This window comes from Acanthaster planci, linkage group LG06, assembly GCF_054643075.1.
Source record: "Acanthaster planci isolate LZ-2023a linkage group LG06, COTS_SCS, whole genome shotgun sequence".
In the NCBI taxonomy this organism is placed as follows: Eukaryota; Metazoa; Echinodermata; class Asteroidea; order Valvatida; family Acanthasteridae; genus Acanthaster; species Acanthaster planci.
The window spans coordinates 9,716,677-9,741,278 of NC_141782.1; the positions used below are offsets into that span (position 1 = coordinate 9,716,677).

Sequence of the window (24,602 nt, forward strand, 5' to 3'; positions counted from 1 at the left end):
ATATTCTTCAGTTCCTTTTGTGATTCCTTTCAAAGGGGTTGACTCACCGTGTTGACTTTCATTATCCAAGTATGTGTCATCTTTAAAGGGGCGCGCAGAGCTGACTCATATGAAAAATGGACACAGTTTTAATCCCGCATAAATCCATTCACACAAAAGGTTAAAAAAGTGTTTGTTACCCCCGGTTTTTAAGACAGTCCTTTCAGTCTGTGGTTATTGAACACGTGACGAAACATCAACAGTACACTGAAGGTCATACATGTACATGTGTACATGTACAGCCAACTTGCCTTCGCTCACATTTCCAAATTAAGGGTCCATCCAGCTTCAGATCGCAGGACAGCACACAGTATCGCTGACTTGCCTTTTAATGTCCGCGTTTTGCGGGGCATTGAAGCACGAAATTCCAAGGTTTTCACATGTTTTTATATACACACGTTGTAGGCGTGTGGTGCTATGTTTGCCTACCCCTTCTTTATTCTTGAAACAAGCGAACAGAACGCCACATTTGTGATCAGGTTTTGTCACTTTTAAAAGAGAGAGAGAGAAATTGCCTAGCTTATATAGACCAATTTCTCCTTTTATTCTTCCTATGCATCTGATATTGTATGTTTCAGACGACAGGTACTTGATCTTTTGCTGTCCTAAAATATTTTTCAAAGGAGTGGAAGCAGAAAAACATGAGTTATGATACATTTTCATAGTCGATCACCCATTTATTGAGAAGTTGCTTCCTATTTAATGTGGGTTAAGTGGCAGTATAATTCGCCATCTTGGGCACGATAACAAGCCCCTCTTGTGTTCAGTTACAAGACCAGACTGGTCACTTGAACACGAATGACCCACTGCATGTCCGCAGGCATAGAGACTAGTGGAGCCAACTCGGAAATTGGAAAAGATTCCCTGAGATCCCTCTATAATTTTGTTTCTGAGGTATCTTTGTCTCTTAATAACCCGGCCAATTATAAGGTTTCCATTTGAGTACAGAAAGAAGTGAAAGTTTTATTGCATGCGAGGACGTGCACAAGTGTTGCTTGAACCCGGTCCACTGTCATACCAATCGGGCATCATGGGTGTCACATTGAAACAACGCATTTTCATGATGACTGAGCCCATCCGATTTATACAACGATGAGTTAGATTCCGTGGAATCGTTTTCATTTTCTGGTGAACTACAGTTATTTCAGTGGAAGAAATCAGAGGAAAATTTGCCCATGATGGGCAAGCTTAAGTTCCAGTGTTTGGGCAGAATATTTATTTAAAATGTTATATTATATTTTTGGTGTCACGGGTTTTAAAGTCGAGTTTTTACCTCCTCAAATTGGTATAAACTGTGTAAGCTGTTATCCCTCATGCCCCACCCAGCATACACATGTGAATGCACATAATTATAATAATATTTAAAGCCGTTGCACAATTTATACGCGAAATTTCTGAATAGCACTTCACTCATACGACTACGCGCAGGATCGTGTAAGTCCTATTGCCATGCGCACAGCAAAGTACGCATGAAGTGTTTTATCACGTGTGATGTGTTAAGTAACATTTGCCTGTTAATAATATCTTAACACACATAGTGACCTTGTGATGACGTTATTCTGTCAGCCTGTTGGAGTTTGAGTTTATGCTACAGGTAAATGTCGATGAGAGAGTGGTTATCATTTGAAGATTTAGCTGGATACGAATCACCCACAAATCACGAAAATGCCCCCGCGGTCGCACAGCTCCGAACAAAAAGAAGTGTTAGACATTCGATCAAAGGCAGGTCTCTTGAAGGGAATTAATTTTCAGATATTGTAGGAGGACTCGAACTGTAGGTACAGATATGAGAAATCAGTGAGCAAGTGTTTCTTCTGTTGAGCCGCCCCCTCCCCCACCTCGGAAGTTCGACTGTTTACCCAACTCTAGGTCCACCGTGAGGCTCGTTGCCAGACTATTTAGGTCTGATCATGGATCAACTCGGCGAGGGAACAAAACAAGGTCGTCTGGAGGACGTGCAAGCCCCAATTATAGGAAAAATTCCATTCCCCATTATAACTTACACAAGGACTCCTTTAAATCTGTCCGCGGCGAGCGTCTTGCAATACAAACACTGTACCAAAATGGAGGGAAAGGGATAAAAACAATATTGATCAATATGCTTCCCGCATAGATTTATCGGGAACTTGGCTCTGTTCTTTGGGTACACAAAATGTGGAGCGAATCGACGACCCTCTCCCCTCCTTCTGAATTTATTGCATTATTTTCCAGACACGATTCAAAGTAAATTGAAGACAGACATTTTCCAGTGTAATGAATGCGGAAAATTGTCGTATTTTCAGCTCTCAGTGGACTGTCTTTACATGGCGAGGGATGTAGGATGACCTCGTAAGGTCACGCGTACCGTTGTCGTGGTAATATCCCGTAGGTTTTTAATTAATTCTAGGGTGTCCATTTTGAAGAACAGGTGGTTGGCCGGCATCTAGGTTGAGTACCTCGGAAGGCCAAGTCCCAATGGGGGCTGACCTGGGCACCGATCTGGGGGAACTTGCAGCAGCCAAACTTAATGTCTGCTCTGCATCTGGAAAATTATGATAGAATGGAAACATCAGAAAGAATTAAAATCCAAATATGATGTGTATGATTTCTTCTCTTCTATACGCCAGGTAAAAAAAAATGCACTGAGGACCCAATAATTGCCCAAATAGAGCGTTAACAAGTCTGGTCGTTTAGTAGTATAACAGAAGTGTTTAGAGTGAACAGAAGGTACCATTGAATTGTCAACATCTATCAGTGAAATTAGCCCATCGCGTTGTTGCTAGCAACCCTTAGCATCTCCCGGTTTTTGTCTTACTGAAGCACATACATGTACCACATCCAAAAAGCTCAAGATTTCACAGTGATCATATCAAATTAAAAAAAAAAGATTGTACGCTATTTTTTTTACTGAATTTTACAACTTAATTATTACAAATGAAGTTTAGGCAAACGACTGTACGTAAGAAACAACTGCGCATATACATTGTGCATGTACATGTATGTCATAGTGTCAGTAATCTGAAGTGTCTGTTTCAAATCCTTTCAACTCCCTAATTGTAAATATTTGGTCAAGCCAGTTTCCAAGGTTATATTTTTTCTTTCCGTGGTTAACAAGACCCGTTCGGGACGCAGTGGCCCTCGGGTAGGGGTGTGGTCACTAGGACACAGTTTGCACGTTTGCATGAGCCGCAGGTGACCTTAGAGGCTTTACAATGTGTTTGGGTTGTAAGCACATGTCGGCCTACAGTTTTCCAAATTTTCAACGAAGTTTTCACTTTTGTGGTTCTTTGTTTTTTCCCTCACAAAAGCTGGGCTTAAGACAAGGTTGCGGTTTGCAACAGGTGGGGTCGTTGCACCGATGGCTGAGTAGGGCTGGGGTAGTTTGCTTCAGTACATGGGAGCGGAGAGGGGGTGTTGGCAACAGAGCTTTCGGGTACAAGCAGGGGATCTCTCTCTCTCTCCTTTGAAGAAGTGTAGAAAGAACCAGTAGTGGGTGTTCTCTCACCGCCAGAAAGGGGACTATTCTTGCCTTGTGACGTGTGCTTTACCCACAAATTTACCCACTGAAACGATAAAAACGCCATGTTGACGCGATTCCACAGGAGTAGATCCCTGGCGGAGAGGATACACTTTCTGATTGGGATAGGCTGTAAGATCCTTCCCCCGGATTTATGCATCCAACACCAAATACTGATGATACATTTTCCCTTCATCAATCAACACAATCGTACAAAGTACAGTATATGCAATTCACCTGTAAAACTGATACTCAGCATACTTTGGAAAGACACCATTCCTGTACGTTTTGCTTGTGGGTGTTAAAGTATGTGTTTTAGTCTGGCTTGAACATATTAGGGTGCAGACCACTAATTCAAGTGAGAATTTCTGACCAGCTCATTAGCATTAAAAGTGCTCCCCCCCACAGTATCTTTTGAAAAAAGAGATTGTTTGGCCCCCAAAATGGTGAGATTGTGTAAATCGTCGCCAGGATCAACTCCCTGGGTCTTTGAGCTTTCATATGAGGGCAGAAGGGCTGAAAACTACGGTTGAAAAATGGTCCTAAGTGCCCGAGAAAGTTGAGGGTTGCCACTTGAAAAATGGCTGCAATCAGACTTCGGAAAAATCACTTTTTGGGGGGTGATTTTGTTTTGTGGGAATAATTAAAAATGTAATTGGTTAACCCACAAAAAATTGAAAAGAAATTGAAAGATAAGTGACCAGACAAGAATTTCATTTGTGTTTCAGAAATCTCAGGGATGTTGGCGTGCATGCTATTGGGCCCTGAACGGTGCTGATTTTACACTGTTTTCAATGGGGCTTGAATTAGTGGACTGGACCCATTAGTCTCGACAGTCGACATCGTCGTCTTCCCAATTGCTCCAATGAAATATACGCCCCTTCTTATTTGACCGAAGGGTGAGATGTATTTCTTACCCTCTTCCATGCAATTTCAGTGGATCGACTGTGCACCGATCCCTCTCTCAGGTTTTGCGGTACTGCACGGTTTTATAAAATGGACGAAGTAGGTTTTCAAGGAACCCAGCGCTGGTGATAGGGATGTCCGGCCGAAAAATATGAGGTTGCGGTGAAGGTCAAGGAAGCGCACTCACTCGGGGAACTGGGGGGGGGTTGAAAATGCTACAGGTAAATAAGGGAACAAGCACGAGAAAAGTTGGGACATCGAGATCCAGATCCGCGTGAAACAAACTGGCCCATGGAGCTCAGAAATCTAAGTGGTAAGAGGGAGACAATAGTGACAGGGGTTGGAGGTCCGACAGCTGATCCGGACCCCAAGGTTGACACGGAGGGCATGAATAGACAGGCGAGGCTCTGGAGAAAAGCCCTGGTTGATGGTGATGATCTTACACTCAAACTAGATTTGCAGGAATGCCTTATTGGTCTGCCCTACAAAGGCTTCGAAAAAAGTGAAGGGGAGGAGTGGGACGGTTAGCTTAGAAAATGGTATTGGAGTCGAGTCCAGTCAAAAGTAACGGGTGAACAATGGTAAGGAATACTTTTTGTTACAGTTCATTTGAATAGCTTGTATGGCTCAAGACTAAACAGGTTGTGATAGACACGCAGGAACTTACATGTAAGAAAAGGTCAGATTCAGTAAGTTTGCTTTTCTACTTACAAGTGGCAGCTTACTTCCCAGCGGTTCTGTCCATGTGTGTTCGCAAGCAGATAATTTGATGCAATGTATCCAGACTGGAGGGCAAACATAACACCCTGAAAATTTATATTTAAATTTCGAATTACAATAACACCTGACAGCAGCGCCCTCAAGTGCATGCATCTGGCTTTTTAATGAGAACTTTCCCCTGTGGAACGACCCGACAGCTTCAGTGAGCTTCTGGAATTCCAATAAAAAGAGGACTTGGTTGCCCGACGAGAAAACCAGCCGACTTGAATGAAAACATCAATCATTGGACTCTATATGAGTCTTACCAGACATATGCCAGGTGTATGCGCTGTAGCCCGTTTGTAATAATGTTCCGTAGCACAAAAGTCACTTACGACAAAACCATGTGACTTTTCATGTTCAGCATGGTTTGAAAGTTGACAATTTGAAAGGGACTGATTCTAAAGCAGTAATGCTTCACTGGAAAACCTGCTAATTTTGCGTAACAGGTGACGACCTGGGGGAAAGCCATCCAAATGCATTGGAATTCCTGGCCCTCAAGGCTGGACTCGAACCTAAGCCAGTACAAAAACCCACGAGAATTTGAATCCGATGAGCCAGACCAACAGAAACCAATATGCGCACATACATGGATGTGTAATGTTCGGCTATACCAATTCAGCTTCATAACAAGAGACGGTGTCACCCAACTTTGATAGGGTATAAACATGATCACATAGCCAAAAAGAAAAAAAACCCTTACCACATCCTTTAGTATACTTGTACACCTTCTGTTCATACTTTATTAATAATGCCATAATCACAAATTCACAAAATGATGTCAAAAAATTAAGGGAAGATTAAAGATAGCATTAACCGTAAATCTGACAAGAGCAAAAAGATGAATCTATGAGTGATACTGAATTTTTCACACAAAATTACCTGTAACTTAAAGTGCAACAACTGTCCAACAACTTAATATCTTTCAAACTTAAAGCATCTCTTTTGGGCTACATCACATTCATCAGATTTAACAATTTACAATGATTCCATGGGTACACTCCGATGCTGCATTGTCTGCCATAAAACAAAGTCTTTGCTATGACCACGTGCACTTTCCATCTGTTCATATTTGGGGATCTTTGTGTATCATGAAGGTGGGGTAAGTCCTGGCCTCTCCCTTATCATTTTGAAGGGGTGGTGGCAAGACAAAGACAACGCAAGAGAGCAACCCTTTTCTCACTGCGGTTTCCGACATGACAGTACAACAATGGACTGACGACAGTGTTTCAATTCTGTTTTTACTGCTTTGAGAGTACTTATTCTCAGACTCTACATATTAATAACAGAATGAAAACATCAAGTGGATAACTGCACATCAGAATAAATATAACTTTTCAAAAAAAAAAACCCACCATTCAAAAATGTATACGCATGTGAAATGATCTCATATTTAGTCATGCAAGTAAATATGCAAACAGAACCAATTCAACTTGGCACTTCATTTAAATTTATGCACAAAACAGGCTGTAAATAATAAGGCAATCAATTAACTCGGCAAACATCTATCTGTTGCCTTTTTTCCACACTAACAAATGAGCTACTTATTTTCTGTGAGAACAGCAACCTGTTAAAAACCTTTTAAGCATTAGTGAAAAGTAACTACACACGTATTGTGAAATCTTTGAACTTTTAATATGAACACTTATCAAAATATACCATATTTGTTACTATAGTTCAAAAGAGGGCAAATTATCTTTTGAAAGGTAACTGAATTCTATCTCCTATAATTTAAGGGATCTTGATCTATAGCCATTGTCTAAGTTTTCCGCAAGAGATACATGTTATTGGAATTTGTGTTGCATGGGGGAGTAGCCTCGAATATTTACAGAGTTAACATTTTTTTTCTGGTCACTTATTTATGTACAGATTATTATTTAGCTGGAGTCGGATGGCCACTTAAACAGTTCTGGCTTTTCAACTTTTCTAGAGTGCATTTTGCTTATCACTAGTCGAGCACTTTAATAAATCAGTACTTCTGTAAGTGCCTTTAGTTCCGTTCTGTTGTGAAATAATTTTGTTTCAAATTCATGTACACCAGATTGTGCCACTGGTCTCCGAAAGTTTTTTCTAGCCACAAATATATATCCTTTGTGGCTTCCACGCTCAATAGTTCCCTACTATGAACACCGGAAGGACTGCACCAACCTTGCTTCCATGCTGACTGTCCTCATTTTGAAAACCGAGGTCTTATTCTCAAGCTTCTCCTTCGTTCTAAGAAACAGCCACAAGATTTAAAAAAAAATCACAAGGTGAGAGAGAGAGATGATTGGATGCTTCAAAACGCAAATATAATTGTTCAGATTCAGACAGGGTCTACTACATGACATGCACAGGATACCATCTTTGTCAGTGCTCATCCCTGGTAGGCATTGCATTTCATCATCTTCCAACGCTGACAGCAAACTTTATTTGTTCATCCTTATCTTGCCAGTTCAAGTCTACAATGTATGTGTATCCTTTCTCTCTCTCTCCAGAGTTTCAAGTAATTTGGGCATTCCTGTAAGCCCACTCTTTCATTCCCTCCTGAATCAAGATTTGTCTCACACTGGCTTCGTGTATTTAATCTTGAGAGAAGACTATTATAATACAAGCTTCATCCAAGCAGCCACACGTAAGCCACTTTAAATTCAAGTTTTACCACAACAGATTTTGGGTGGTTCACTTGATACCGTTCAAAACTTTCCCCAACACACTGACCGAGCAAGCAGATCAACAATGCATTTACTACTTCTCCACCTCAGTGTCTCACCTGCCCGACATTCAGACGAATTGTAACCCTCAATCCTCAAATATTCAGAAAAAATCCCACTACACACTTGTTAAACCCACTTGAGGCGAGAGTTTTCCTCGTCTGGACTTTTGCACGGGATGGTAATGCCACACTCCCTTTGAGTTTTTCCTCACTGCAGCTGTCAGAGCAGCCGCAGACACAGCATGCCGGGAGATCGCAGTGCAACTCACTGGAGACCCAATGGAGTTCATGAGGGCATAGAATCTCTTAACATCACTCCTATATCACTGACACCCTCAACTTGCCCAGGAGCCATAAATCTTGAGAGTACATGAATGAGGTGTGAATTGAGAATATTAGCAGTATTCAGAGTCAGGGTGGCAATCCACTGCATTTTGGGTTGGGAGGCAAGGATACCGCTCATGGATAGCCTACTGGTTAGCTGTAGCACTGATGCTCTGGCCATTTCCACGATCGATAGTATGGATTGGTTGAAAATTTCAGCAAGAGTGCTCAGAACTGATGAGACTTCTCTTGCGGCACATCATTTTGTTTGGCAACTAATGTCAGAGCTGAGGCTGACGAAGTGTTCACCAGCTGTCCACTGCTTGTACAAATTAATGAACTTCTCCCCTGCAGTGTGGATTAAAGCGTATGCATAATATCGCCAAGACCGGACAGAATTTGAAGGCAGAGTGAAAACCATGGTGCCCTTACTCAGTGAATGATGGGCATCAGCCTCATTTTGCTCCCCCCTGCCATTCTTACTCTTAGTGGGAAATTTAATCCAAGCTCCAGCCACCAGTGTGCAATCAATGATTGTCACCCATCATTCATGCAAGTCATGGAGGACGTGTGCCATTAAAAGGGTCAAAAGGCTGCCAGACAACGGCAACATACTTCCCGGCAGACAAGCCTACATGTACAAGCGCTAACAAGGCCATCAGAACATTCATGACACTTAAAGTGTAGCAGCAACACATTTTTCCTCGACACAGTTTTTCTGCAACTTTCTATACCTCTTCAATGAGTGAAAATTATTTTATAACCCTTTTGGGATAGATGCATTGAAACTTATGCAATTTTTGGAACATTAAAAATTGCCCATTCTTTCTTGGACAACTGAGGGTGGTGCTGCTGTGACGCCATCCAGGAAAGACATGTTTCAGTTTGTAGGTTTTACTGTTCAAATTGGGAACCTAGAACTTACTCACTGAGAAACGTTTCTGTTCTATAGGGTTGCGTGCTTGCTTAATCATCAGAGAGAAGAAAATTTAAAACTCAAAAAAAAAAACCATTCGGCATTTTTTTTGTGCACAGACCAATGCAACATTGAGTTTCCTTCCCAGGATGGCATCACAGTTTTTGCTTATGAATATGGAAATACTCATTTACATAAAAACAAAAAAGGAAGCAAAATACCCTTTGAAACGGTGAAACAAAAATTGGAAATGGGGTTAACTGAGACATTTGGTGCATTTTGGAGGTTTGTTTTAAACAAATTGCTTTGCAGCTCCCGTTGCCTTTAATGATGTGTACAGCTGTGCTATCAGTGAGATACATAAAGTAAAATATAAGCAGCACTTTCAAGACCACCTGTAATCTATGAGTGTGGACGAATCCGAGGAGATGTCATGCTTGTGGGGCCATCTCATCACACTCAGCGTGCGCACACTTTGGCAAGTCACAACACCCTATTGGTGGACTAGGAGTGTAACGCATACATATATGTCCCCGCAGTAATGGCTTCCAATTCCATACAATCAGGCTCTGGTGGCCAATAAGGCTCATTTCAGGGATAAAAAGTTTAGACTGTGGTTGACATATTAACGCGTCCTGCTTGGTTGGGTCAAAGCACAATTGCAAGGGTGGAGAATTTGCAGGTAAAAACCCTCCCCCTGCATCTTTTTTGGGTGAGAAAATCCGACGTTAACTGACGACAATGAAGGGAAAGGGTAGAAGACACTGAATAACAGGAGAGGCAGCAACAAAAGGGGAGGCTACCGGAAAGCTTGGGGAAAAAACCCTTAGTGACCCATCTTCAGATATGGAAAGTTCAACAGAGCTTTAACTATGATGGACAATTTCAAGGATTGACAAGGCGCAGTTCCACCAGGAACATTCCCATTTTACCACCACTAAATTGTGCTCTCCTTTTCTTCTGACTGTGACTTTCAATCAAATGTTCTTATTGCCGGAGACCTAGCATGAAGGCACTTCAATGTGCTGAGAGAATGTTCGCTTTTGTCACCAGGAGTCTCACATCAATCCAATCCCTTGTCAAGCCAATCGGAATAGTTCAGGATACAGAGTTCACACTGGAATTTCGGTATGCAGAAAGTCACATCGAAGTCACATGCATCACGTAGAAACACACATGATGTAACAGTATGTTCGTTATTTTCACATGATCTTGGTTCTAATTGGAGGCTGTGCCAAGTACTCAGTCCCCTCCTTCCTCCATGGTCCAGCAGACCGTGATCTACATATTTGCCTAGCACAGCCATTACAAGCACACTCAATCTAGAGTGGTTGTGTAACTATTAAGAGGAGGGGGGTACTGTGCATGCCCCTCTAGATGTGAACAATGCTGGTACAAAAAGACTACAATAATTTAACCCTACCTCCCCCAGTGCAGATTAACATGAGCTCAACTGTAAGATTTTGGATAATGCCTAGAGATTGATGTGACTGACATTGCCTTGATTCAACTGTGCAGGGAACACAAACACTGTATGGGTGATGAGGTCTGTGGCTTTGGGGAAGAGCTAACAGAGTGCTGAGTGTTGCTGCTGGGCTACCATGCACAGGTTACCAAATATGGAGTGAACAACCTGTGGTAAGCTTGACCTAAACCCTTGAGGCAAATTTCCTGGGGCTTCTGAGCCGAAAAAGTTCCTAAACCGAGTTTCCAGTTTGACTGGGGACCAGTTACCAAAAAGCAGGTACCGTATAGGCCCTACATGTAAACATGTATTTTGCCTGTAACCTTTTTCTTGCTAAGCAAGTTTGCTAAGTTTACAAGTATTTGTTTGTACTGTAATATGCAAAATCTGGTTTCTTGAACAAGTTGAAAAAATAAAATGACAGGGCATTTAAAAACCAAAGTAAATAAAAAGACTAGGCCTACATATTAAGTGAAGCTTCTGATATTCCCTTGACCCCCCATTGTCAACTTCTTTCCCAAGAAAGCATTCTCTACAATATGCATTCAGTTGTCCTTGGATTTTTTTTTATGGACTCACTAAGCTCAAACAGTCCAACTTTCTATCCAGGACTGAAAAATGGGGAAAACAGGGTGTCCTCATGGTGTCTTCAAAGCTTACCAAATCACCATCCTTCAGGAATAAATCAAGGGCCTGATTATTGTGTTTGGTTTTAAGAGGGATTCCACCTGCTGAGGGACCCTGTGAGGGATTGGCTTGGTCTGCTTGCCCGGTCGGCCCCCAAGGGGGTCATCATGGCACCTGTCATCAGAGACTAAATGCTGCTTGGGATGTGGATATTGGCTCAAATACCAAGAGCTGGGGAAACTGGAATTGAATCAACTTCAATAACAAATCTGGGTTGGTTGAGAGGATTCGGTTGTCACCAAAGAAGCGTAATAATGGGCTGAATTTGAAGAATTTGAGCCAGCTAAACAGCCTGGTGTAATATTTATGATCACAGTTTTTACCATTTTACTGAGGGTGTGTTTTGGTGGAAGGGATTTTTTTGGCTCAGTTGGAAGTACCCCTGAAGATATATAATGTTCATCCCAGCTCTGACAAATGTTTTGAAAAACAGAAGTTTGTGGCAAGTGCTTGTGAAAATTTTCCTCTTAACTTGACCCTCCTAGCCAAGTTATTAGCTAGAACTTAGGTGTTTTTGGGGGGCCTTAAAATGATCTCTTTGAGCGCTGCTTCCCAACAGAAATTCCTTTCATTGAGATGGCCTTGTTTTTAACTGCTGGCATTTCCAAGGTCCCTAAAACATTTTGTGTGACAGACTTGTCCTGGCAACACACCAGCTGCATTAATCTTGTTTAAACATTCCCTGTGGAACCCTACAGATAATGTGGCTCAAGCCTGAAGGTCAAATCGAACTTGCTAATTTTCATAGTTTGCTCTACAGTCTCTGGACAGGCATGGACCAGCTTGTGTTTGGGGGCAACTGGTGAGCTTGTCCTGTGCAGAAATAGCACTGCCTGTCCAATTTATCTGATATCAAATTGACTCAAGGGGGCAAATAATCCAGGGTAATCCGTTGTGCAGTTGTGCCCAAAATTACACTGCTGTAGCTGACACAAGTTTTGCATGTAAGAGGTCATCACCAATGATACCAAACGTTTATCAATTTTTCTTATGAAGAAGCAATGACTGAAATTGACGATGTCATTTCTCCTTTACCTTTGTTTTTTTATATGTGGCTTTTGAACCTTTGTTTTGCTTTCAAGATTGTGGCCAATGCCACTGAAAGCCTCTTTCTTGTAACAAAAAGACACTTTGAGGGACTTTTTTTCAACACAAACCCATGTATGATGTTGAGCGTTGTGCAACAACAAAGCCGCGTCCAGATTACTTGGCTGCGGCTCGAAGTTGCTCACAACTCTATGAGAAGCGGCTACAGCCACCACCATAGACTAAATGCATAATTTCAAGCAATGGACAAGTAATTCAGGCAGTGTTCAAATCAACAGAGCAGAGCTGCACAGCTGGGAGAAACACATGCCTGTGAAACTTGGCCACAGCCACAAGCCAGTGGCTGACTGGCTTCCACTGCACAAGTGCCTGTCTTATTTGCACCCGTAGCCGTACATGTAAACTGAGAAGCAGCCTGGAATCAGCTTCTGGAGGTTTTCATGGAACGGAAGGAGGAATGCCCTGATTGTGTCCCACCCCAAGATGACAGGTCAGAAGTGGCAAGTTAATTGGGTTCTCTGTGACCCGATGAGGGTGTGTGTATATGCAAGCACCCGGATCTGCAGTCTACAGCTAGCTGCACGCTGATGGAACTGAAGACGTCGACAGCGGTCAAAAAGAGGTGAAATCAACCTGTCCATTTTTGAGAACAATGTGGTGGTTCACAGGGACCTGCTTTGCAGGACGGCATCCAGAGGTGCACATTAGGGAGGGGAGGCAAAGGAAATCAGTGTCTTGCCCAGTTTTGATGGCAGCAATCTGATCATTTCTCTTCCATCACCCCTAATTTTTTTTGGGCAGTAAGAAACAAAAACTGCAGATTTATGAAGTACCGTAATTGTTAGCCTTTCAACAGCCACGAAATGTACACTTGTACTAAAACAGCACTGGAAATCACAGCTAACAGAAAAACTGTAAGTTTCCCATTTTGGTATGTTGAGGCCCTTACGGTACTAACTGGTATTAGCGCAGTGGAACCAGTATTTACACAATAAGTAAATGCATATCTGTATCGTGAAAAGTGCCCCCCTACTCTTTTGTAAGTGCCCCCTTACTCCCCCCTCCCCCGCAAAATTTTGCTTTGGGTCATTCCCCATCCCCTCCTACACTCAATGACAGAGATTTGGGGCACTGATTTGAGCATTCTTAAACAAATTTTCTCTGTGTTCCTTGCTGCTTTACAAACTTGCATAGTATCACAGGATGATGTTATTTTACAAACTGAGAAAAACGTCTGTTGAGTTTGAAAGGTTCCTTTAAAGAATATTCTAGGTGTGAGCACATTGCCAAGAGCACACTGGGGATTGGTTTCAAGGAGAGGGGGTGGATTTCAAGGAAATTACGCCTACAAGAGCTTTCCGCATCTAAACCTGACCGATGCCCTTCACAACTCAACCTTTTGTTGGCAAATAGAGTGGCATTTAATAATAGACTTTCTGAGAATCAAAGGTTCACCAGGCACCCAGGATCAATGAACACTGTGGCAAACCATCGACAGACACATCTTTTTTGTTAATTTGAAATTAATTTAGAAACCAAAACTGCCACTTGCGGTTGAAATAACCCCCAGCTGGAGTGAAAACAACAAATCAATTCTGGGTCAACAACCTCTTTGAATTGGCAATGCTCCGACAACCAAACAGGAAATTGTTAAAGGGGAGGGGTCAAAGGATGGGCTGGTGTGGAAGGTGAAGGGTCAAGAGTAATGGAAAAAACATTGTCACAGCTACATGTAAGATTGCACACTGGTGAATAAAGTGCCATTGACAACAATGATAAATTCTCCCTCTTCAAAAATTTGGAAAATACAAGTTTCTCAGGTGTTCCAGCGCATATCAAATTGAAACATATTTCTTCATTGTTCTTTTCATTTTAAATTGTTGACGGGTTAATCGATGACTTGTGAAGATATCTCCATCCTGAGATGATCACCCCTAGAAGAACAGTTGTGAAGCCCATCACCATTTTAAAACTGATAAAAAAAATTCCACTGCAAGACACAGCCATTTGGAAGGCTCAAATTTTGTTCCAATTTCTCAGGCACGCAAGCTGGTACTTTAGTCCTGTCTGTGGTTCAGTCTTCTTTATGAAAAGCCCTCAGTTCACAGACCGCAGACTGCTCCAACAGCAGAGAATTTGAGTGCATGCAAATTGTGACTGGGTTGATGTGAGCAACGTGAGGCCTATTCACTGGCCTGGAACACTATGGCTTCGTTGGCAGACTAGAGGCTCTGAAGACAAGGGGGGCGGGTGAGTTTGAGAAAGGCACACTGGTGGACTACTGGTTGACAGTGATGCACCTTGCCCCTGCATGCCTCTAGTCAACATTCAGTCAAATATCATCACAGCTTGGTGTCCCCTTTCCCTACTGTAAGCTGTTAGAATGTAACCACGGTGGTGACAATAACTTAATATGATCATCCATGGAGGGCCAGTCCCCTAATGATTAACTAGACCAGTCCAACTAATACCAGCTACATGTAGTGTGTGTTTAATCAGAGGAAGTCAATTAAGAGTTGGCCACAGGTCTGGACAAAGGTTTCTGAGATGAGTGAAGAATGCTGACCTGTCGGCTCAGTCACACACTCTCTTTATCCATTTTGATTTGAATTTGCACACAGAGGTCAGCTTAGATTGGTTCACTGATTTACATGCAGGCTGTTTCCAATCGCTTTATGGTAGTAGCCTTCAAAAGGAGCCGACGAGAACCTTGATGGTCATCGTCAGCTCCAAACATGGTTTCACACAATGAATGTTAAAAACGAGTGAAAGATTTCCAACCTTTGGCCACACATCAAACAATTTCCTTATGTCTCTTTAACAGAAAATGCCGAGCCTTATGGTCTTAACTTGGGGGAATATATTTAAACTTAAGCCAGATCACAGAGATGGAAATTAAGCTGAGATTTATTGAGAATCATTGTATTCTATTACATTGTCTTTCAATGACAGCGGTGCAGTGCTTTGGACAGTGACCCTTTTCCTCAGACACACTCCTCCATTTGCGAATATAGAATCTCTCTGAGAGCAAAAACTCACCTTGCTGTTCCATGTTTGCGGGCTCCTCCATCTGATCAGCAGGGGTGTCACAAGTTGACAGCTCGATGAATGAGGGGAAGCTGGTGCTGCTGCCGACTCCTTCGGATGACGGAGAGGGCGCTGTCACCTCCTCCTTGGAACTGAAGGTGTGCTTGGTGGGTGTCAAGATGCACGGACTGACTGCAGAGGGCGACGTGACCGGGCCATCCTGGGATGAATGGTGGGATATTGGTGTGTCGTCAAAAAGTTCCAGGTAATCGCTCTGGCTGAAAGGGGCCGCTCCAACAGGCGGGAGATCGTTGGATGATGTCCGCATGCGAGACAGATTTGTAGAGTCATCTTCTGCCTTTGTGTCTCCCACTCGCTTGCTGGCACCACTTGTTGAGGCCGCCTTAGCCCTTTCAACAGAGGACAGCTTGATGAAAGATGGAATGATACCGCCAACCTCTCCACTTGTCAGCGAGGACGTTCCTTCCATTGCTTCTGCCTTGTTGGCTGTTGCCTCTCCTGTTTTAGACTCCGAGGACGCTGTTTTTTCTGGTGGACTGTTTGAGGATAACTTGATGAATGATGGAGTGTTGGTGCTTTCATCTGCCCTTTTAACTTTCTTTGCTGGTGTTCTGTGAGCACACGGCATAAGGAAAAATACATCAGTGCTGTTATTATTCACAAGTCATTTACATGTACCTACAATCACACATTTCTGAGAGAGGCTAACTTGATGATGATTCAACAAAACATCTGCAAAACGAAATGGAATAAACTCCACATCATGTTGTGAGTGGAATAGCCAAAGGACTGACTTGATACCAAACCCTTAAGGTGGGTCTCCCAACATCAGTGGAGCAATGACCATTAAACGGCTCAAGTAGGCCCACAAGGCAGGCATCTGTGCATTAACTTGTGTTTTATGTGGTAAGAACAGGTCGTGGATTATGGCTTTTTAATTTCTTTAAGTTTATGTTTTACTTGAACTTTAGAGCAATGATTGCGCGTCTTGTTTTGTGAATGTTGCAAAGAGAGGAAATGAGAAATTAGAGGAGAAACAAAATCTGAAATCCTATTAACATCGGACAGATATCATGCCCAATTCATTCACTGCTGTGCTAAACACACATCGTTACAATGCCAAACCCTTCAACTAACCTTGTATCTGTTTTATCCATCTGGCCAGAACGCTTTGTGGCCATCTTTGCCTTGGTCCTGCTCTTACTGCTGTTGACCGCATCTTTCTTGTGCAGCAAGGGACAATCCTTTCCTTTGTCACATTTCCCCGTCTTGCTGAACCGCACGCACCTTAGGACGTGCTGCTTCTTGCACTACGAACAAAATTAAGAATTATAAAAACTGCAACAAAACCGCAACCCCCATCACATTATTATTCATCTAAGCCCAAAGGTAAATTACATGACTTTCCTTCGATTTCCAAACTCTTTTATTGTTTAATTTATTTTGTTTTTACAATTTACAAATACCTGAGCTTCAAGGGGATAGACGAATCGGTCTATACAAACAATCTTGTTCTGCAGTTGTGGGGACCACACAATGATTGTTATTCTGCCGACCCAGGTCCCTGTAATCTGGTTCAAATTTTTTTAACAGAAGAAACTGTCCCATCAGTGCGTTGTCAGCCGACCCAACAGCCCTTGTGCTCACCCATCATGAGAGTGGAACCCCTTCCTTCCACCAATCAATTCCTTTTGTTTAACCAGCAAGACATCTGTACCTTTTCACCGAGAGGACAGTAACCCTTGATGAATGCCGAGCACGGGATGGCTTTGCTGCTGACCTTGACGTGCGAGTACGGGCAGTCGTCCCTGTTGCAAATGCCGCGCAGAAAATAGGAACACACCGGCATCTGGAGGTTTATCAAAACCAAATGAATTGGCAGGGTCAATGACTTGTACTCTCTGACCTAAAAATCTGTTTGTACATGAATTTAGTTTCATGGATGCTGTTGATGATGGTGAGCTGTAAAAAGCATTGGCGAAAGCATATCCAACTGCCGAGACTTTGCTTCTCTGAATATCAGAACCTTGAAAGCCGGAAATATAGGTGTCCTGAGGTAGACAGAATGTCAGACTTTTACTCTGTCGTAATGAAATGTGGACTGTAGACTTGGCCCAAAAAAGGTTTTTTTTTAGGGGGGGAGGGATGTGGCTTAATTCCAACTGTCCTTGATCCTCCAAATCCTCCAGGCAGTTTTGGAGGATTATTTTGGTAAAATGGCCAAATTGCCTGACTGATTGCAAAGGATGCGTTGTCTCAAGGTTATGGGCAAGACCTCGTGTTGCTTACGCTCCGCCATGCATGAGTTCATGCCTACATCATATATGAAATCCTCCATACTACTCCAAGCATCAACATAATGACGGGACTTGCCGGAGGACTTTGAAGAATTGAGGCAGCGGGCAGCCCTCAATGGCGCACACTCAAGAAATATCGGAGGATTTGGGAGGATTGAGGATGAATGCAATTTTCCTGCATGTATATATTGGAGGAATTTGAAGGATTCAGGATGGTGCCTTGCAAATAGGCCTAGGGGGTTAGGGTTCCGAAAGACTCTGACCTTTTCTTTGGAGACTTTGTGAGAGAAGAGGCAAGATCCATCTGTCTTGGGGCAGGTGCCACGCAGAAATCTGAAAATGAGTCAAAGACAAAGTGAAGTATTTTATGTATCACGGCATCACTGGAGGCAGCGGGCTAGGAATGAGGTGGGTGGGACCGTAGTGAACAGGGTAGGGATGACGGAGGGGACGAGGGCAGACCTGAGGGTGGGACTAAGGATTGGGTTGAAGCCAAACGTTAGGCTGAGGGTGTGGCTAAGAGAGGGGCTTGGTTAGGGGAGGGGGTGGCACTGAGGGTGGGACTAAGGACTGGGTTGAAGCCAAACGTTAGGCTGAGGGTGTGGCTAAGAGAGGGGCTTGGTTAGGGGAAAGGGTGGCACTGAGGGTGGGACTGAGGATGGGACTGAGGATGAAGTCAAGGGTGGAACCGAGGAAGGGCCAGGTAAAATTGAACCCCCTTATCTTACCTAGTGCAGACAGCCACCTTCTCAGGGTCGTGTATGTACGGGCAAGCATCTCCTCTCTTGCACCGACCATACAGATTGTAAAACATACAGTACTGCTTCATCTGGGATTGTTTCTTAGTGCGCTGCTTTGCAGTGAGACTGATGTAAATGCTTCGTTGTAAGACGTGGCTGGTGAGACAAAGAATGATTGTATAAATTTTTAGACAAGTTATCACTAAGTTGAGTGAGTAAATTGCAATGGATGTATACTACATCAACAGAGGGCGGTGCATTGATATCTTTTCAGTCGCGCAGTCTCAACCACCTTTGTTGGAAAGTTCAAACCTGACCAATCATGTTTTTCTTTCTCTATCAAGACCCAGTGCAATACGTTTTTCTGTCTTGCATAAAATATTCAAAAAAGGTTATTTTGATGTCAAGGGGTAGATTTTTCCAACCAGTGTCTTTATCAAATCAAAGTATTTACAAACCTGGCTACTTTTCTTGTGACAGAGGGGGTGGAAGATTTCAACACAAGCTTGCGACCTTGGTTTGAGGTGTGACGTGGAGTCTCTGCGGTCTTCTTGGAAGTGCTCGGGGTGCTTCTAGGGGTGCTCATGGGGCTACCTGAAGGTGCAGCATGGGTGCCAGACGGAATGCGGTATAAGACCTTGCTGTAACGGTTGATGCGGAGCTTAAACTGACTACCTCCCAGGTTAACCAGGGACCCCGATGGCCTTCTTTCACCTTGATACGTTGAAAAATTTACGCCACAAAACTGATTAAACTTCAAAGAGTGAAGAAAACATTTTGTAAGTGATGAATATCAAGGAAAAAGCATGTCTCCTATTGGAGGATGGGGTGGGGTAGGCGGGGTGGAGGTATTATCACTATAAATGACCGACCTTCTGCTCGCCTGATGAGCTTTGTCTTCGTGTTCTTGACAGTGACGAGCCGTTTGACGTCAGACGTCTTCCTCACTGTCCTTGCCAACGACATCAAGGATGACACCGGCCGGACAACACTGCGATGACCTTTGACCAGGTTGTACTTTGATCTCAGAGGAACCGGTGTATTACTCAGCACTGTTTGCCTCCTCCTATTCCATGACAGAAACAAGGGCACATTCTGTCTACTGGAAATTGACAGAGGTCTGACAAACTGCTGCTTGTGTGAGCATAAAGAAACCTGATTGTCACGAAGACTGTAAATTCATCTACCGGAGACTTCAGTTGTTGATTAATTTTTTGTCCGACGCATTTGCCGCTGTTTTGAGTACGAGCGGATTTGGATCCATTTTTTTTAGTTTACAATTGGGGATCTCGCATTCCAAATCGTGCTATGTGCATTGAGTGCACAAGGTTTGTTTTCTACAGTTGAATGATTCACTGGGCTACACTCGGGCAACATTCTTACCTTTCCATGAATGACAGAGGTTTGTCACGGGCACTTATTCCCAGAGATCTCCTCAAGGCATAGCGCGAGCTGAAGCTTCTACTTGTTGACAACTTCTTGGGAGACATGGAAGTCGCTGTATGGGTATAACAATTGGACCTTCATTTAGCATTAAGTCTAAACTGGTTATTAAAAGCAATCACAGATGTCAATAAATGAAGTGGAATTTCCTTTGTTACAAAATCCTATCAAGATATTTACATGTACTTGAAAAAGTAGCACATCTGGGATAGGATAATATTGGATGGGAATGTTTGGCTATGCCACCTTTTCTATTGTAGCTGCTCCTGTGTGGTACCCTCCAAGCGCTTGCAGTACCTGACCTATAGCCAAATGAACTTCGACCTCTGTAAAAGCCTCTCCCCCTGCTCCTTCCGGATGAACGACTTCTGAACGCAAATGGCCTGTATCCTCTTGCCCCACGACCTCTGAAGGTCACTGCCCCTCTTGAAGCACGATAGGCAAATCCTCTGCCCCGTGGTGATCCACGACCCCTTGAACTCCTAAATCCGCGACCTCTACTACTGATGTAACCAGGGCCTCTATGACTTGAAAATCCATGGCTTCTTGCTGGGGCAGAAGTGTGATGGGTAGATCTCCGCACACTGCTAGAAGGCTTGACTTGTGGCATCGATCGAAAGGTAGAATAGGAACTACTATGGGTGCTTGACGGCCTAGCTGTAGACGCTGCGCTGGTGTAACTGTAACGAGAGGAGTGGCGATCTGGATCATGCCCGTGCCTCCTTGATGAAGATGATGTCATCTTTGATGACTCAGAACGGTACTTGGACCCGTGGGTGTTTGAGCTGTGATGCCTGGATGAGGTGGAACTTCGTCCAGAGCTGTGACTTCTGGATGCAGGGGAGGTCTGGGATCTTGGGGCATGCGTCGACGGTCTCCAGGAATATTTGCTTGATTTTCCCTTAGAAGAAAGGCTCAGACTTGGTGACGATGATCCGACAAGGTAGCCTGACCTGTGAGAACTGTCTTTAGGGCTTGGATAACTCCGGCTCCTGCTCCATGGGACTGAAGTACCAGTAGACAAGCTGGGCATTGGCAGCAAAGACCTCAGAGCTGCCGAGTTGCTTGACTGTGCGGTCTGCCAAGTTGATAGTCCAGGGGCATGCTTCAAGTACTTGTCTTCAATCTCTTTGAGCCTCCTGGCACTGCTCAAATATTCAACAGAGCTGTGCGACAAAGATCTCTTACTGGGCGGCACTTTTTGACGGCCTCCCAGGTAAGACTGTCCGTGTGACTCACTACGACTGTAGCTATCATGTCTGGACGGTTTAGCGGCTGGATATTGTTTATACTCTCTCCCAGTGTATGAAGATCGATTAAAAGTGAAGCTCTTGTGCCCATTCCCATGGAAAGATTCTGCCGAATAGGTGGCTGACCTCGAAGCCAAGTTAGACCGATCGTCAAGGTTTCGCGACGACCGATTGTCACGCCAACTTTGATTTACTCCACTGCTTTTTGATGGCCGCCGTCCCGTAGAGGAGAACTTGGAGCTATCATAGGCTTTTCCGAGATATTTAGCCTCAAGCTCGCTGGTGTACCTTGGAGTAGGCTCAGATGTGGCTTTGCTTTCATATTTGGATGATGTTGATGATGACTTTGGAGAAGTCAAAGAATCTGAAAGAAAATAAGATCACGAACATATATCTCAAGAGATTTGAAAAAGACCAGGTCTGTCACTAGAACATTGGACTGTTTGTGCATGTTTATTACTTTTATAGTTTCAAGTCCAAAACTTTTTATTTACATACAGGTGATGCAGTCCTGTTGAATGACTAGCCAACTTTTCGTTAAAAACAATGGCAGCATATGTGGATTTCAGCATGCTCACTGTTGTGACCCCGAGTCTAATCCCTACAGAATGATTCCCAATGAAGAGAAACAAAGGGGTGCCTCTCTCGCAGATAAGTTTAACAGCTTTGGACTGGCTTTGCGCCTGAATGAATCATAGTGCGAAAAAAAAGAAGAACAGTTGTGCTTCCAATTACACAGCACACGAAAACAAGGTACTCATGTAGGTGCATGTAGTTGGGCATTCTTGTTTTGTTTTTGCTTTTTTTTATACTGATTCAGTGTGCAGTTCAAGTGTTAAATTAAGAGCTTTAATAAAAAATGACAAGACCATGGCAAGAGAGGTCTGGTGGCATTTGTTAATTTTCTGAACAATCCTTCAAAGGGTACTAGCTGCTTGCATTTGTAAACAAGTCCGTTGAACCTTTTTTGCATCACATTCAAACTAGGCCTACGGTACAACGGACACATTTTTCTTGTGTTATTTCCATTTTAACACTTTCCCAAATCTCCCCCCCCCCCAAAAAGCTTTAAGGATGCACCGTCAGGGTCAAGATAGGGTACATATAGACCCGTAAACAGGGCCCGACAAATACTCCTCCGTCGTATACTGGGCCCTGTCCCGATTCATACGGATTTCTTTTGAAAAATGTATCCACGATATGCGGGGGCATAACAAAACATCCGGTTGATTTTATGAGCTGAAATTGAACTGGTATGTTCACTAGTTACGGTGTAAACCAACCGCTAGGTTGTTAATTGTAGAAAACTCGCCTTTTCCTCATTTGAGGAAAAAATGTTGCCTTTTTTGCCGTTTTCCCACTCCGGACGGAGTTTGCCCCACTTGCACAAAAGCGATGGCTGTTTCGTCACTTTCATGTCACGTGACAGAAAGCGAGATGCGCTACCAATGATTGGCCGCAAACAGTGTGTAACTAGACAGGGAATCAGCCAAGGGCATTGCATATTAGCTGCGACACAAAACAGCCGTAATTTTCTACAAGTACTTAGATCAATAGGTACTCTCGCAGATCTGAACGAGATCCGTAGGTGCTGAATTCTGGGTGCAAACTAGACAGGCTCTCGTACAGGGTACCATTACTTAAACCATACAAAGGAGTGTGTGTAATGTACAAGTCAGGAGAAAATTCGTACAGAGTGGGAAAATGGCAAAAAAAGGAACATTTTTTCCCCAAAACGAGGGAAAGGTGAGTTTTCTACAATTACTATTAGCAACCTAGTGGATTTTTTACAGCGTAAGTAGTGAACAAACCGGTGCAATTTTAGCTCATAAAATTAAGCGGATGTTTAGTTAGGCCTATGCCCCCGGAAGTCCCAGATAAAGTTTTCGAAAGAAATCCCTATGAATCAGGACAGGGCCCAGTATAGGACGGAGGAGTTGAGTATTCGTTGGGCCCTGTTTACAGGTCTAGTCTAGGTTACGTAGGCCTAGTACTTAGGCCTAATTCATTGTGACCCCTAGCACAGGGCCTACACACAATGACACAAGACATTTGCAGTTTTTGCCCACCAGTGGTTGAAGAGGTCTTTTTTAAAAAGGTATCTACGGCATTGCCACACGCTAATTCGTAATTGCGTGCTAACACTGAATTGCCGGTTACTCAAATCTTGCGGGATTTCCCCTTTTAATGCGTCCGAAAAATGGGCACCAGTATTTTCATCGTGTTTCTGTCTAATTTTCATTGAACGGTATCGAAATATTGGCTGGACTGCACATACTGTAAGGACAAGATAACAAAGAAACACCATACCTGTTAATTTCTGTATTTCTTGCTGCAATTTGGACAGCCGCGTCAGGGTTGTTTGCCTGTCCATGAAGTTCGCCATCTCTAAAATTTGAGGCAGAAAACCATCGAAAACGTACTACTTACAAGCGCGATCGTTTTTTAGACGAGCACCTCGTTTTGTAAATAGCGCCACCAACCGCTGAAATTGTCTTGCAAACAAAAACACGTGCCGCTGCGCGCCAGAACGTTGGTACTAGCGGCGGTTCGGTGCGTGAGTAAACCTTTCGTGCATTCATTGTGATTTTTAACAAATTAAAATAACAAAAAAATCCTCCAAGGCACCAGCAATGCATAATCTCTATTTGAAATAACCAACTGCCAATTCTTGTTTCTGGCAGTCTGCCTTTCCTTGAGTTACGTTGCTGAATGTTGAAACCGTTTGTTGAGAGGAATATCGCATTTAGCATATAGGCCCCAAAGAAAGGCCTACTGACAGTAGGCCTTACTGTATTTTGAGTGTCAAACACATGCTCAGTAGGCCTGTGTTACTGTTTACCTGCTTGAAATCGGGCAATGAAAACCCGGCACGCTGCACTACAGCTTGTTCTTTAATATACTCTGACTGGCACCAGAAACTTGGAAGAGAAAAACTTGTGGTCTGTGCTGGCACAAGGGTCACTTGTAATTGTATGTCATAAACACTGGCAAAGGTCACGGTGCCATCTGTTTTCTTCCTCCAATCTGTGCATCAACCAGCACGCGGACGGATGACAACCTGCTACAAATTAAAAGAGTGAATTTATTCCTGTTGGCCTATTTTGATTTTCATGCGGGTTTTCTTACTGAAGGTCAGGCAATTTTTAAGATTTCATTTCCTTTCTTCCCAGAAGCGTGTAAAACTGCCCGAAATGTTAACTTCACCTTGGAGAAAAGTCCAAAAAATGGAAAATCACCCCAGTTTTTGGCCCTCTTTCAAAACAACTTTTGCACCCCCCTGCCCCCAAAAGTCATCCTTGATCATGTTGATGGTGTCTTTAAATTCAAATTCAAATCCATTTTTAATCTGTCCACATTACATAAAGGGCGGATATTTGTATTTTCTTGGCAATTCACTCTAAAATGTTTCATCAGTCATCACAAACACCAGTTACACAATTAGAAATTAAAAAAGAGAACATTCAGAGTAAAGAATATTGAAAAAAGC

The 24,602-nt window shown here is 43.2% G+C and overlaps 1 protein-coding gene across 2 annotated transcripts; it reads right to left on the reverse strand.

Annotated features, from left to right (window-relative positions):
* Positions 1-5,910: 5,910 nt before the first annotated feature.
* On the reverse strand, positions 5,911-23,577 carry LOC110975684 (uncharacterized). Of its 2 annotated transcripts, none has more exons than XM_022228374.2 (11): positions 23,423-23,577; positions 20,109-21,476; positions 19,803-19,917; positions 19,292-19,485; positions 18,878-19,133; positions 18,408-18,575; positions 17,943-18,012; positions 17,100-17,231; positions 16,520-16,692; positions 15,374-15,993; positions 5,911-7,414 (listed from the first exon to the last, which is right to left on the reverse strand). In XM_022228374.2, exons 1-11 carry the CDS (start codon positions 23,496-23,498, stop codon positions 7,371-7,373), a joined length of 3,216 nt encoding a protein of 1,071 aa, XP_022084066.2. In that variant the 5' UTR covers positions 23,499-23,577; the 3' UTR covers positions 5,911-7,370. The 2 variants fall into 2 exon arrangements, with proteins under 2 accessions (XP_022084066.2, XP_022084065.2); XM_022228373.2 differs by lacking the exon at positions 5,911-7,414 and adding an exon at positions 9,747-14,709.
* Between the last annotated feature and the right edge of the window lie 1,025 nt (positions 23,578-24,602).